This window comes from Nothobranchius furzeri, chromosome 7 (genome assembly GCF_043380555.1).
Source record: "Nothobranchius furzeri strain GRZ-AD chromosome 7, NfurGRZ-RIMD1, whole genome shotgun sequence".
NCBI lineage: Eukaryota > Metazoa > Chordata > Actinopteri > Cyprinodontiformes > Nothobranchiidae > Nothobranchius > Nothobranchius furzeri.
The window spans coordinates 57,284,461-57,298,323 of record NC_091747.1 but is presented as its reverse complement, the minus strand read 5'-3'; the positions used below and the strand labels follow the sequence as shown (position 1 = coordinate 57,298,323).

At 41.6% G+C, this 13,863-nt stretch overlaps 1 protein-coding gene across 7 annotated transcripts in view; it reads left to right on the top strand.

Moving 5' to 3' along the window:
* The window catches only part of ctnnd2a (catenin (cadherin-associated protein), delta 2a), a 379,177-nt gene that overhangs the window by 178,472 nt on the left and 186,842 nt on the right, over positions 1–13,863 (top strand). For all 7 annotated transcript variants that reach the window (XM_054751079.2, XM_070553234.1, XM_070553237.1 and 4 more), the window contains 5 exons: positions 2,582–2,636; positions 3,477–3,672; positions 3,908–4,022; positions 6,322–6,454; positions 12,768–12,938. In XM_054751079.2, the coding sequence (XP_054607054.2) occupies positions 2,582–2,636; positions 3,477–3,672; positions 3,908–4,022; positions 6,322–6,454; positions 12,768–12,938 (670 nt within the window). The remainder of the gene's footprint in view (positions 1–2,581; positions 2,637–3,476; positions 3,673–3,907; positions 4,023–6,321; positions 6,455–12,767; positions 12,939–13,863) is intronic.

Here is a 13,863-nt window from a genome sequence, read left to right as displayed (position 1 = left end):
CAACATCACAGCGTAAATGGAGGCACTGGAAGTTGTGTTGCTGTCAGCCAATCACAGACAAGATGTCTGAATATCATGAATAATATTAAGCAAAACTCCAAATCATGTCGTTATCCGACCACTCTAGTGTTGCCAAGCTTTCAAATAAATGGAGGATAACATGAAACAACAGACAAATACATGTTATCTGATACACTTCACCTCATGAAGCCCAGGTTTGCATCCTCATCTAATGACTATACACAGTTTAGTAGTATTTGATTTGATATAAACAGAATAACTGACTTTTTTTAAAATAAAACTTTTTAAAAAGTATTTGGTTGACTGAGAAAACTGTCTTTTCACTGCTAAGTAAGATATTTTATACTATTCTGTCATTTTGTGAATCATTAGACTTCAGTAATAAAAATGCAGTTATTTAAAAAAGTAAAGATTTGAAGAATTTTTTTTTCATCAGGACATTAAAATCCTCTTGGCCTTTCCAGGTCTAAAGCTCCGCTTCAGCTAAACACAACTTTGAACTACATTTTACATCAACCATTGAAAAAACTCAACCCAAAGAGGAAGCAGTTTGTGAAAAATTAATCAGGATTGTGCTAAAAAAACAGCATGTTCTGACAGAATATTCACCCGTTCACTTAGTATCTGAACCACTTATTCCTCAGTGGGTTGCGGGGAGCTGGTGTCAAACGGCAGCAGTCCATCACAGCACCACACAGAGACTCGCCTTGGGATAATTTGACTTATCCAATGAATCTTACATTCATGGCTTTAGTTTGTGAAAAACTCAGAGAAAACCCACGCATGCATGGAGAGTTCACACAAACTCCATGCAGAAAGGCCTCCACTGGGACAGTGGCGTGTCTAGATCTATTAAAATGGGGTGGCCCAGGTGAGGCACAACTTTGTGCATGGGTGGCACCAATGGTTATGCTTTTTTTGTTTTACCCTCAAGCCTTTTGTAGACAATGAAAAGCCTATTTAAAGGGAAATTAGTGTGGTGGCTCCTGGGGTGGCCAATCAGATTCCAAGGGTGGCATGTGCTACCTCAGGCCACCCCCTGGACACGCCCCTGCATTGGGAGTCCACCCCCAAACTTTCTTATTGGAAGGCAACAATACTACCAACAGCATAATTGTAGCCCATCGGTGAAACATGTAGCTCAAGATACCAGTTTTATCTATGTTCGATGCTTTTGTTCTACTTAAATAAAAAAAAATACAAATAAATCATCCTTAAATAAATCAAGTCTGAAACCACTGGTTGGTTTGTTGTCTTCAAATGAGACATTTTGTGTCGTTAAGTAGTGAACCAAAGCAGAGGCACCAACAGGAAACAGGAAGCAGTGTGTCTGCTCATGTTGCTATTTTCATCTTAGGGAGATTTGCTGAGCCGGCATGCTTTTCTTCTGCCGAGGTGTGTTTGCTCAACGAAGCAGCTGCAGATATTAACACCTGGAAGGAGTACTACCTTTTAACCCAACCCCAGAATGTGTGTGTGTGTGTGTGGGTGTGTGTGTGTGTGTGTGTGTGTGTGTGTGTGTGTGTGGGTGTGTGTGTGGGTGTGTGTGTGTGTGTGTGTGTGTGTGAGCACACATTACATAGGAGTTTCAAAATAAAGCTAACTGGGTGTGCTTACTTCAGTGTAGGTGTTTTTGTTTGTAACTGTAATTAAATAAAGCCTAATTAGTGGTTAATGTATCTGTAAAATTTCAAGACAAATCAAATTGATACAAAACTCAAATACTGTAGATTCTTGTGTTACACTTTGAAGAAAATAATGTGAAACCCCCATCACCCCCCCCCCCCCCCCAACAGATCAGTAGAGTTTAATCGTAAACCATAACAGAGCTCCAAGGTGACTCACCAAATGCGTGCTCGGATAATGTAGCTGAACTCTGCTGCAGCTTCACCAGCCCTATAATAACATCTTTAAATTGCAATTTCAGCCCAAACATTGAATTAAAACCATATGAGACTCAGAGAAGAGCTGATTTATTCCCACTAACTGGCCTTGGAGAAAGAGAAGCACATTTTTTTTTTACAGTTCAGCTTTTTATTTGTGTTAAAACGGCTTCACGGTCGCCTGTCAGCACAGAAAATGGAGCATAGCTTTTGTTGGTGATGGATTCAGTGTAATCCAAGCTGTGGGTAGCACATTAGCGGGCATGTTGATGTGTGCAGGATTCCGATTTGGCTCAACTCAAGATGACTTACGACTGAAAAGTTCTCACATTCATGAGTTTTTGCAATAATATGACTTGTTTGAACGTTACCGTGTTGTAGTAATTGTTGGTTTTTATATAACAGAGGGTAGGATGAAAATCGACAAAATCTGTTTTTTTTTCTTTTCCTTTGAGTATCAGGTGATTTCAGAGACCTTAGAGATTTTCTTTGATGGGTCCTAAACATCTAGTCAGAACTCGGCATGCGTAAACGATCTTTTTTCTCTCATATTCCTAAATCGTATCACTCCCTCTCTATTCCCGTCTTCCTCTACTGACATCCAAAGTCCAGTCTGTGTATTTTTCCCTCTTCATGTGGCTCTGTCCGTCTCACGGTATTCCCCTTCATCCCCTCAGGTGACATCCAGTCGTGCAGCCCAGCAGCAACAATCCCACACTGGTGCAGGATCAGGTGAGTGCTCACTGATAAGTCCTGGAAATAGATTGAAGATAATAAAACACAAAGAAAGAAGAACATTCTCTTTTTTTGTAATTTATTTAACAACTTGAAGAGGAAGAAGGTAGAATGCCTTCTCCAGGTCAGGGACGAGGTTCTGCCTTAAGTATTTGAGGTTTATGAGAAGATCGGAGATCGACAGGATGATTGGCGCTGCGTCTGCAGTGATGCGGGCGTCGTGCCGGTCTGTCGTGAAGAGACACCTGAGCCTGATGGCGAAGCTCTCGATTGACCGGTCGATCTACGTGCCAACTCTCACCTATGGCCATGAGCGTCGGCTGGTGACTGAAAGAACGAGATTGCAGACAAGCGGTCAAAATGAGGTTTCTCCACAGGGTTGTTAAGCTCTCCCTCAGACATAGGGTGAGAAGCTAGGTCATCCGGGAGGGGCTCTGAGAAGATTCACTGCTCCTCCACATCAAGAGGAGCCAGCTGAGGTGACTCAGACATCTGGTTAGGATGCCTCATGGACACCTCCCCAGTGAGGTTTTCCAGGAGAAGACCTAAAGGAAGACTCAGGACACGCTGGAGGGACTATGTCAGGGAACACCTTGGGATTCCCCCAGAGAAGCTGGCCCAAGTGGATTGGGAGAGGGAAGTCTGGATGTCTCTGCTTAGGCTACCGCCCTCGTGACCCGACTCCGGATACGTCAGATTAAAATGGATGGATGGATTTAATTACTAAACGTTCCCGTTTCCTTTCTGTGTTTTGACCAAACTCATGAAAACCTGTTTTCTTTTCTGCCTGATCAAAATCTCACCCCATCTGTTTTTTACATTTACTTCCTTGTTCAGGTATCTACTATTCCAGCTCTACTTTACCTGTGCAGCGCGTCAGTTCCCCTCTGTCAGGGGGAGGAAGCTCAGGGTCAGGTTCTCCCAGTAAACACCAACGTCTGGGATCAGACTCCACCAGTCAGCGCTTGCCCTCCAACTCCTCCTCCTCCCCCAGCAAACAGTCTCCTGCTAATCGACTGGCCAAGTCATACAGGTGGAGAACCGCATGCACTGCCACACTAACCCTGGAACTGATGATTGGTGTTGATACTGACGCAGAATTATACAGATTCATGGGAGAGCTTTAACAGATGGCTCGACTGTTACATAAATATTCCACAGGAACAAAATGGGAAGGAACAGTTTTTGTGTCGTCTCTTCTCAGACAGAATTTCTTTTAATTTTGAAAGAAAAAAAAGTATCTTGTTGCTTTGTCCTTTGTTGTCCAGCACCACAGTTGCTGTGACAACCACTGGAGGGGGTTCTCCTCTGAGGGTTGCTTCTCCACCCAACTCTACAGCCACAGGAGGAGGGACCAGCTCATCATCTTCCCCCCTCCACCAGGTATGTGATGATTTAACAAACTATTGAACACATGAAGTGACTAGCATAAACAGCGGCCATCGTTAGGGGTTGCATTTCCTCTTGAATGTGATGGACGCCGGATTCTTTAGTTTTGTATGTTTTTGTAGATGAAGATGCACTTAAGTTAAGAAAACTCACAAACTTCACAGAGTTGTAGATTATAACCAATAACATAATGGACGAATGGAGGCAGTGGAAGAGGTGTGTTGCTGTTATAGCCAATCACACGCAACATGTCTGAATATCATTAATATTAATGAGTAAGACTCTGAATCCTACCGTTTTTTGCTCTCATTCCTCCAGCTAACTTCTGCTTCTTAATAAAAGAGCACCAGAGCTTTTTTCCACAGAGAACAACTCACAAGGCATTCATTCATACTAGAGAACACAACTCATGTACAGAAAACATGAGCGAAAGAGAGCTGTAAGAATGGCCTAGCCCTGGGGTCACCAGCCTTTGTGAAGCTGAGCTGCTTAATGGGTGTTGAACCATACGGTGGTCTAACGTCATGTCTAATTAACATAATTTATTGCTGTTAAAGACATTGTAGTTTTTTTTTTATATAATAATGGATTTGTGATTAAAAAGATGAATTTTTTTGTTGTTTATTGAAGACTTGTGCTGTTTGGGTAAAAGGCCTGTGGGGACCCTAAAGCACATTCACTTTCCGCTTGGTGATGCGGCTCGCGCTTCACAACTTGTAGCGTTTATGGTTCATGCGGCTTGTCTCTGCGGTGAGCCAATATTCTCCCAAACTGTAGGGGGCAGCATGGAGCTCTACGGCATGCATCCAACATTAAACCGTAGTAGAAGTAAAAATTACTGTTGTTTACAACATGGCATTCCAGCATTTTTTAACAGCGTCCTCGTCTTTTCCGACAGTGCGAGCTATTTCTCTCCAAGAATTATTAACAACATGTTGATCACGGTGATCTTTGAGAGCTGAATCATACAAATGTCTGTATTTACGAACCTCTGCCATACTAGTTCTTGCCGGTCCGCCATGTTTTTCTGAGTCCGACCGTCCGCGTGGTTAGAAAATTTCCTAGGTGCGCGGTGCGGAAATTTTGGGCCGTGCGGAGACGCGGTGGAGGGGCGTGGTTAAAATGACGCAATTTCACTGCGCTGAGCTGTGCGGACCTCGCGGACGCGTCAAGCATAAACCAGCCTTTACCTTATGTAATTCCTGAGGACACCATGGTGCTCACAGGCACCAGGTTGGTGACCCCTAGTCTAGCCTCAAACAACGTCTTTCAGACATGGACCATAAATATTAACATTATAAAGTAAACAAGATTCTGTTTTTTTGTTTGTTATTCACTTATTTTTGTCAGATTTCTGCATTGAATCGTTACGTCAACATCCTTGTTTTCAGACAAGAGTCTGTTGAAATTTAGAATGCAATTAAAACTAAATTAGAATCTTAGCACAAAAATAAGAAAACATGTTTTTGTTTATTTCTTAGTTATAACAATAAAATGTTTCAGGAACGGCTAATAAGTCACCTGTTCAACAGGACATACATTGGGCTGCATGTGCATTTCTGACATGAGCAGCAGACAGTGTTACCACAGTGTCATGCACTATATGCTTAGTTGCTTGGTGGACCTGGTGGTTGCTCTTTCTCGCATTGCTCAGGAGAAATGCAGAACATTTTTACACTATTCATATTTAAAGTATCAGGGGCCTTAGTAGCATGTAGAGGAGTTGTGTGCAGCCACGACAACTTTGCTCCTCCTCCTTTCTCTGTGGGTCTTTAACCAAGAGTGGCTGGAGACTAACCAGCTTAGTGGTGTTGGTATTCCCACAGCATTCCCAGTCATTCCTGACTAGAACACACATGTTTATGGGAAGCAGAGAGACCTAACAGGAGAACATTGCATAGGCTAATTGAGAGTTGGGCTGCTCATCCAATGGATGCTTGATCCTTCTGCAAGGAAGAATTTTTACAACAAAAACATAATTAACTAAACTAATTTATTAACTTAATCATATTCTGTTAAATTAGCAAAAATAAAACCCAAATATTTTTTTTCTACACAGGGTTGGACATTGTGCTCACTTAATCCATTTAGGAAAGTTTCTCCCCTTTGAACAAAAGCAACGTTTTTTCTGATGAACTCAAACTGGAGTGTAGCTTCTAAGCCAGCTGTTTATGTCATCAGCTGCCAAGACGCAGAGTTCAGCGAGGGAACGCGTGAATAAACGCCTCGGCCTGATCTTCCTACTAAGGAAGGAAAAAATGATTATTGACTAAAAATGCTCTTGTCTTTGCAGATGAGTTCAGGCATAGGGAGCTATGCCACTCTGTCTCCCAAACGACTGGCAGCTCATCACGCCTCAGACCAGTACAAGATCTCACACGAACTCTACGCCACTGCTACTCTCCAACGGCCTGGAAGTCTTGCAGGTCAAGCTTTACTCATTTATGCAGTTTTACAAAGTTGTGCATGTTTGCAAAGAGCCAGACAATTGCATTCTCCTGGTCACTTCTGTATGTGGAGCTAAAATCTTGGGTGACATCTTTGAGTTTAGCGACTCCAACACTGACAGCTGGTCCAAACTGGAACACGTTGTAAAGGGTTAATTTATATGTTATTTAATGAACCATGAGACATGAGATTCCATAGGAAATATGAAATCAATCTTACGGATCTTTGGGTACTTTTAACCAGAAGATTGGAACTTTTTATTGCAGGGATTATGTAACAACTTAGAGACAACAGAAAGAGGGTCAAGTTTTAAAAGTTTAAAGATTTATTACTTAACAAATTAAAACTAGACTAACTTTAAACACTAAATGCATGGTGTAACTAAGGTGAAGTGAGACGGAGAATGGTGTTGTGTGGGATGTTGTTCAGAACCAGCAAATCCGGAGAAACGATTAGTTCTGATGGGAGTGAAGGTGATGTCTTCGCGCTAAGCTTTGATTCGGAGATTCGTAAACATATAAGACGCCATTCTGTCGCTCCACACATACCTTTAGAATGAGACCTCCGTACAGATCCAGAATGCCAGGTCCTCGAAACCCTCTTTCGGTACCAGAGCCGATGAAACAGCGTCAACAGTACGACAGACTAGTCTTTGTACTGTCTCCAGGTAAAAAGCGACAGTTGGTTGACAACGTCAAATGGACCCGGAGGGTCAATGAGTTCAGCTTTTATTCTGAAAGGAACCGTTGCTTGGTTGGTAAAGTGCAACAGATTTTATCCAGCTTGTTGTTGGTTCTTTCAGCTGAAGAGGAAAGTTACGGATTGGCCACTCCAACAACTTCTCTAGAACCCTTTGAACTGGCGTTAAAGATGACGTGGGCATAGTTTCATACTTCGGATGTTTTGGTTTATGGTCGAATGAAAAGATGACAGATTTACCAAGCACCACCAAAACCACGCCTCCATCAGATCTGGCAGATTCTGGTTTGATCAGTAAAAGCAATGTGTCATGTGGCTTAACCTTTCGTGGGATCAGTCTCGAGTGAAAACATTTAAAGTTACTTTACTTATTATATTCTGTAGGATTATAATATCAAGTAATTAATATTTTCATTTCACAAATTGGTTCATATTTCATTATTGACTAACACTTTGTTTGATTAGCTTATTAAAAATAGAGTTCTTTTGATTTATTAAAAAGGTAGAGTCCTTCTTCATTCTTCTCTTGGGCTGGAAGGAAGCAGTTTAGAAGCAGATGCATGAGACCTTGAACAATATCTCATGCAGATTAGTTCCTGCTGAGGAGAGGGGGGAAATGACTTTTAGGTGGAAAACAGTCATTTCATTCCATTACAACGTTCTTGGGTGATCAAAAGTCTTACTGAAGATCCATCTGCTCCAGTGAATTTTATGTTCTTGATCAGATTTTGTTTTCAAATGTGAGTTAAAAAGTTTCAGCATCAGTCTTAGAACCAGCAACACGGCCAGGAAGTTCTATTTCATAAACAATTTTGTGTCTTTATTGCAGTTTAGGGTTAGGACAGTGAGGCGTCATGGCAACCCAGTTGGTTTTTAGATGTTTTACTTTTTTTAAATTAATATTTTATTAGGTGAAGCATTATGAGAGGGAAGCGTTATCTGCTACCCCTGCTCTCTCTCTCTCTTTGATCACTCCCTTTTATATGTTTTCTTCCCTTTGAAAGAAAGAGGTCAGTACTTCCACAAGTAGGCCCTTGTGAGACAAAAAATAAATGAATAACAAAATAAAACTGATTCCAAGATGAAAAGCATGAGAGGACGTTAGCTTTGGATGAGTCATTGCATCAACTGGTGCGTTCATGGCTGTAATTAGCACTACTTAATGCATGTTCTGAATATTTCTGCTTATTTCTCGCTTCTTTTGAATTAGATGCCACTTTGTTTCATTTCAAGGTTAGTTAGTTTTACGATGTCCAGTCCGATTCTTTCTTTTTGCTGCTTTAGTTTGACCCTGGCCTTGCTTTTCTTCTTATTTATGTTTTTTCTGTTCCAGGATGTAGCCTTACATTCAGTCATCTGTGAAGGTCAACAAGCCTTGAAGTTAACTTTGTTGACCCTGACACTGAAATGACCGATACTGTTGTATGTTTTATGTCGGTGTTTGCTTAGCACGGGCCTGAAACTGCACACTGGCTTTGATTAATGCTGTAAACTTTTATATTACATGTACTTTGCAAGAAAAATATGTTTTAGATCAGTTACAAAACTTCTGTGAAAGACAAACATAACTAGACTGGCTAGCCATCCTCTGTCTGTAAAAATAGTTTGGCCACGACCCATAGACAGAGCTCAGTTGTAGGAGCAGAAGCTGTTGTTTTGTAAAACTGTCTTTTCATGAATTGGACAGCTCTAGGGCCAATCAGATCAAGAAGAATATGACATTTATTTCTATTGTAGGAGCCAAGAGCTGTGTTTGTGTACGTGATGTTTAATATTAGGGATGAGCAAGTACACCGCTATCTGTATCTGTATCTGTTCAACCATCTAAATTATCTGTATCTGTATCTGTACTCGGAGTGGGCGTGGCCTAACCCGGAAGTGGGTGTGGTTTACATCAATACGCTATTTTAAGTCTGATCAGAAGTTGCTATGTGTATTGTTTATTTGAAAACTATTTACAGAGCAGCCTCAGAGTTGAGATTAAATGTTTTTGATCACAATACTAAAGGAACTATTACAGAACAAGTGTTTCAATAAAATCAGAACATTAATATTTAAGTACATGGATTAAGAGAGAGAGAGAAGAAAATATCTTTTCTATAGCACCTCAAGATAAAAATCACGGGGCGCTTCACAAAAACAAAACATGTAAAATATAAAAAAGAATTTAGAAAATTATTAAAATATAGTTAAAATGAGCAAAAAATAGGCAATTGTGATTAAAAAATGTAAAGAAAGAGAGAGAGAGAGAGAATAGGAAAGAGGGAGTGGATCCTGAGGAAGAGGAGAAAGAGAGAAGAAAAAAAACCCGAACGGAGCGGAGGTAGTGACTGACGCAGCACGAGCCATTTTCAGCTCTGTCTCTTCAAATGCACCACGTGCGTTATGAAAAAAGTTACTTTAAATGACTTTAAAGTAACTTTAAAAAGAGGCGAACTGAAGAAAACATAAGGAGTACTGAAGAAACCTGAGCAACAGTGAAGAAAGCACAGAGAGATCCGTTACTGTCTGTGTGTGTGTGCGTGGATGGGCCGGACGCGGACTGAGCTGTGAGCTCCCGGCTGCAGAGTTTTGTGTGTAGGGAGGGGTGGGCGCTCTATTTGACTGGCCAATCACAGAGCGTGAAGACAGTCAGTTACCCAATGAGGATTTTCCTTCAGCACGATTACAGATATTTACGAGTTTTACTCGTTTCATGCTCGTACTCGTCAAAAATTCTTTATCCGTACTGGATACTCGTCTGTAACGAGTATCCGGCTCATCCCTATTTAATATCCTGTTTTCAGTCCAGTTTGCATAATTTCCAGTAAGACTAACATTTATCTGAATGCTTATCGGGAAGTCAAGAGCAGCAGATGGTTCCTGTTTTGTTGCATGGGTTGCTGGGAAAGACTTCCCAAACAGTTTGCAATTCATGTGTATGTGAGACCCATTTCCTAAGCTATGCAGGAGTGACGTCAGTAAAAAAGTATAACTGGGTGTCGCATTTTCGGTGTAAGCGGGCTTTTTCTGAGATGCAGCCGGAGGCCCGTTCCGTTCTGGCTGAACGCTGTCCCAAGCTACTGGTGATGCATTACTGAACTGTACAAATAAAAAGCCCCACGCTGTAACAACAAAGTTGTCTCATTCTCTTGTGTTTTGATAAGGAAAAGAACCTCACTATGTTGATCAGTCAGCAGGGCAGTCCTCCATACACCCATCAAAGAAAAAGCACCTCTATCTATTCTTGTCTCAAAGAAAAGTCCAGTATTTCAAACAAGTGCTGTCCTTAAGCCCAGCCATCTTTGTTTTATGTCATCTTCGTAAAAAACAGAAGCTCTGCTGTAATGACACCAAGTCCACCCAACATCTCTCTGGAAACATAGAGCGCAGTGATTGGCCCAGCCTACACTTAACTGGGCCAATGGTAGACCTGCTGAGGGTACAATGGAGCATGGCTAGACCAACCTGCAGAGCAACATCGTTTTACTACTACTAGGGTTTGTCTTGAAGTCTGGGCTAAACAATGACTTGATTAAATTCAAAATGCTGTTTTAATGAAACGGCTTTCTAAACCAATCTAGCCCCAAGTGAAGAGGAAATTAACCTCTAAATCATATGACTGGTAACAACCTTGGCAGCAACTGCAGTAATCAAGCTGTGGAATCAAGATCGGAATTCTTGGTTCCATCATTTACAGCAGGTCATCCCTGTCCCGCAGCAGCATAGGTTGCCCAGAACATGACAAGGCCACCAACATGTTGGGCTGATGACATTCTGAGATGTGTGTGAGATTTAGATATTTCCTCTGATGTAAGTGGACACACGCATTTAAAAACTTCCGCTTTTGTCTCGTTAATCCATCAAATATTTTCCAAATAGTTCTGAGTATGATCCAGGGATTTTGGGGTAGTTGTGAGGTCGGTCTTCGTGTTCTTTTTGATCAGCAGCTTCTTGGACCCTGTAGTTTTTCTCTTCTCGCTGCTCTTCTCGTTCATAGAGGTGAATGCGTGATTCTGACCTTAGCCTAATGAGGCATGTGGTGCTTTAGATGTTCCGGCTTATTTGTAATGGATGTATTTAGAAGAAGGTATGCTATTTTGCTTTTTGAGATCTTCTTCTCATGATCAGACTGATTCTATTGAAGTTATTTTTTAAATACAGGTGGCAGTGATCAGGTGTGGTTGAATCTCAGCTTTCCACAGAATGTTGATCACTACTAAACCAGAATATGAACCTTCTAATAATAATTTTTTTTGTGCAGGACCAGGTTGGTTTGGGTAGATTTTTACCCTAAATGAGTAAAATCATTCTAACTGTATTATTATTATTATTATTTTTACTCTGGTTATTTTAGTCTGATATTAAAATGTGTTTGCTTATCTGATCAAAGCAAAACAATATAACAAAGAAATGTTTAGGGACAAACACATTTTAACAGCACCGTAGTTATTCCTGCTAAGATGACAAAGTGTGCTTTTATTTCTGATTTGATGTCAGAGTGAGAGCTTTTCCTTCCACGGATTGAATGTCGATGCACTGCTCCTTCATCCTCTGGAAAATCCGTAGCACACGCGCTGTAATCCACTGAGAACTAACATGAGATGATCAGACATTAGTTCCACTGGACAAGCACTCTGCCTTCCTTTCACTCATTCCTTGCTTCTGTGTGTGTGTGTGTGTGTGTGTGTGTGTGTGTGTGTGTGTGTGTGGATGCTCTATCTTCTGCCATGTCAGCTGAGCCCTTCTGACTTTCCTCTGTATTCCACGAGTATGCCCGCTTTATACTGTTTTCTAATTTAGTTATTTTGTTGTTCTCAGAGAAAGGCCTGTGTCTTACATTTGTCCTGCTGTGTTATGAACAAATGTCTGCTGTCAATTTTCCCCTTGCCCTCTGTCTTTGGGATCTCTGCCAAACACAGAGCAAGTGGCGAAGGAGGGTGGGGGCACCGCATCTCATTATTTAACAGCTGACAAAAAGTGGTGTGTGCCACGAAGATTAAAAAAAATGTAATAACGTCACATTGTCCCCGTTTTGTCTGTCTCTCTTGATCTCTGTGTATTTCTGCCTATCTCACTTGTCACCGTGCATGTCTGTCTTGCTGTGCTTTCCTTGTGTGCTTCTGATTTAGTGTCGCTCTAACTCTCCTCTTACCCCACAAATCCCCCCACAGACAGGCAGTCTCTCTCTCTCTCTCTCATTCACACACACACACACACACACACACACACACACACACACACACACACACACGCTTGGAGTCATCCTGAGCTGTCAACCTCTGCACAGCAGAGCAGATTAAATGGACAGGTTCAAAAACAGGTCAATCATGTTTGTTTGCCGCTGCTGAATCAGTTGTTTTTCTTAATTTTTTATTTTCATAATTTCATATTTTTTTTGATATTCTTATTTTTCTCATGAAGGAAACTTCTGTCTTGCTTCACCATCTCTAACCTGTTTTTCCCCCTTCATCTCTGATATTCCCTTCCTACTTATTCACTTAATTCCTTTCCACGACCTCCTCCTACACACGTTGCAGAGGTCCTTTTATTGTCTTATCCTTTTTTCTTTGCTATTGAACCTCACATTCTTTTCTCTGCATTTCTCCTCAGGGTCCCGTGGCTCCTACAGTAGTCAGCACAGTCAAGAGGCCCTCCGACCCTTGGGGTCTCCTGAACACCACATAGATCCCATCTATGAAGAGCGTGTCTACCACAAGGGCCCCATGAGGAGCCTTAGTCAGAGCCAGGGACCAGACACAGGCCCCTACCGCAACAACACAGGTAAAAATGGCATCTAAGTCTTTTTGTTACCGTTTATTAGATATATTTTTTCAGCCACTTAATAGGTTGTGTATTGGCATGAATGTAGTGACAGCCTACAGTTCTTTTCACAATTCAGGAAAGACAATATGACATATTACGATACTAAGAGCCAATTGATATTTGCTCATTTTAAGACTTAATTGGAAAAATCAGGCCACATCCAGTTTTATCATGAGATCTAGTTGTTCCGTCGAGCCAAGTCCACTGGAGGCATCGACAGCGTGGAACAGCAGTAGAACATCGCTGCTTCAGATAGAAGTCTATGGGGTTGATACAAATTGGCCCTGGCGTGGAAATTTCCAGGTGTGTTCCAGAAGCAGCTCACAGCGCCGCAAAGCTAAAGATAGGATTGGGTTCTATTTTTGTCGGGAGCAACTTCTGTGACGTGTCAATTTCTGCAGTTAACATTCACACATGTTTCAGGGTAAAACGTCTGGTAATTTTCTACTGCAGAGATGCAATTTCATATCTATGTAGGTTACGTCTATAGAGCTCCGGGAGTTGACGTCACTTCTCCCAGCATGCAACAGTTCAAATCGAAGCTGCGCCATCTTGGCAGGCAGAAGGGCGCCGCTGGGCTATTTGTTATTGTCAGAAAACTCAGTCAAATGGGAAATGTGGTAGAGTCCTGTTGTGCCCCAGGATGCCAGAACAGACGCCGCAAATGTTGGATCATCGCAATGAAACCCGCTAGTGACCGGGCTAAAATGAAGCTGTGGGATCCCGAGAGTAAAGGTTTTCGCTTTTGCAGCGACCGCTTCATATCAGGTACTTAAACCAACGTTTCCTCAACTGTGTTTGGTATTTTTTTTAAATGCTTTTATTACGATTCTTAGTGAGCTTCCTAAACTTATTTTGGCGTGGCTTTTTCTGTCTTATTACT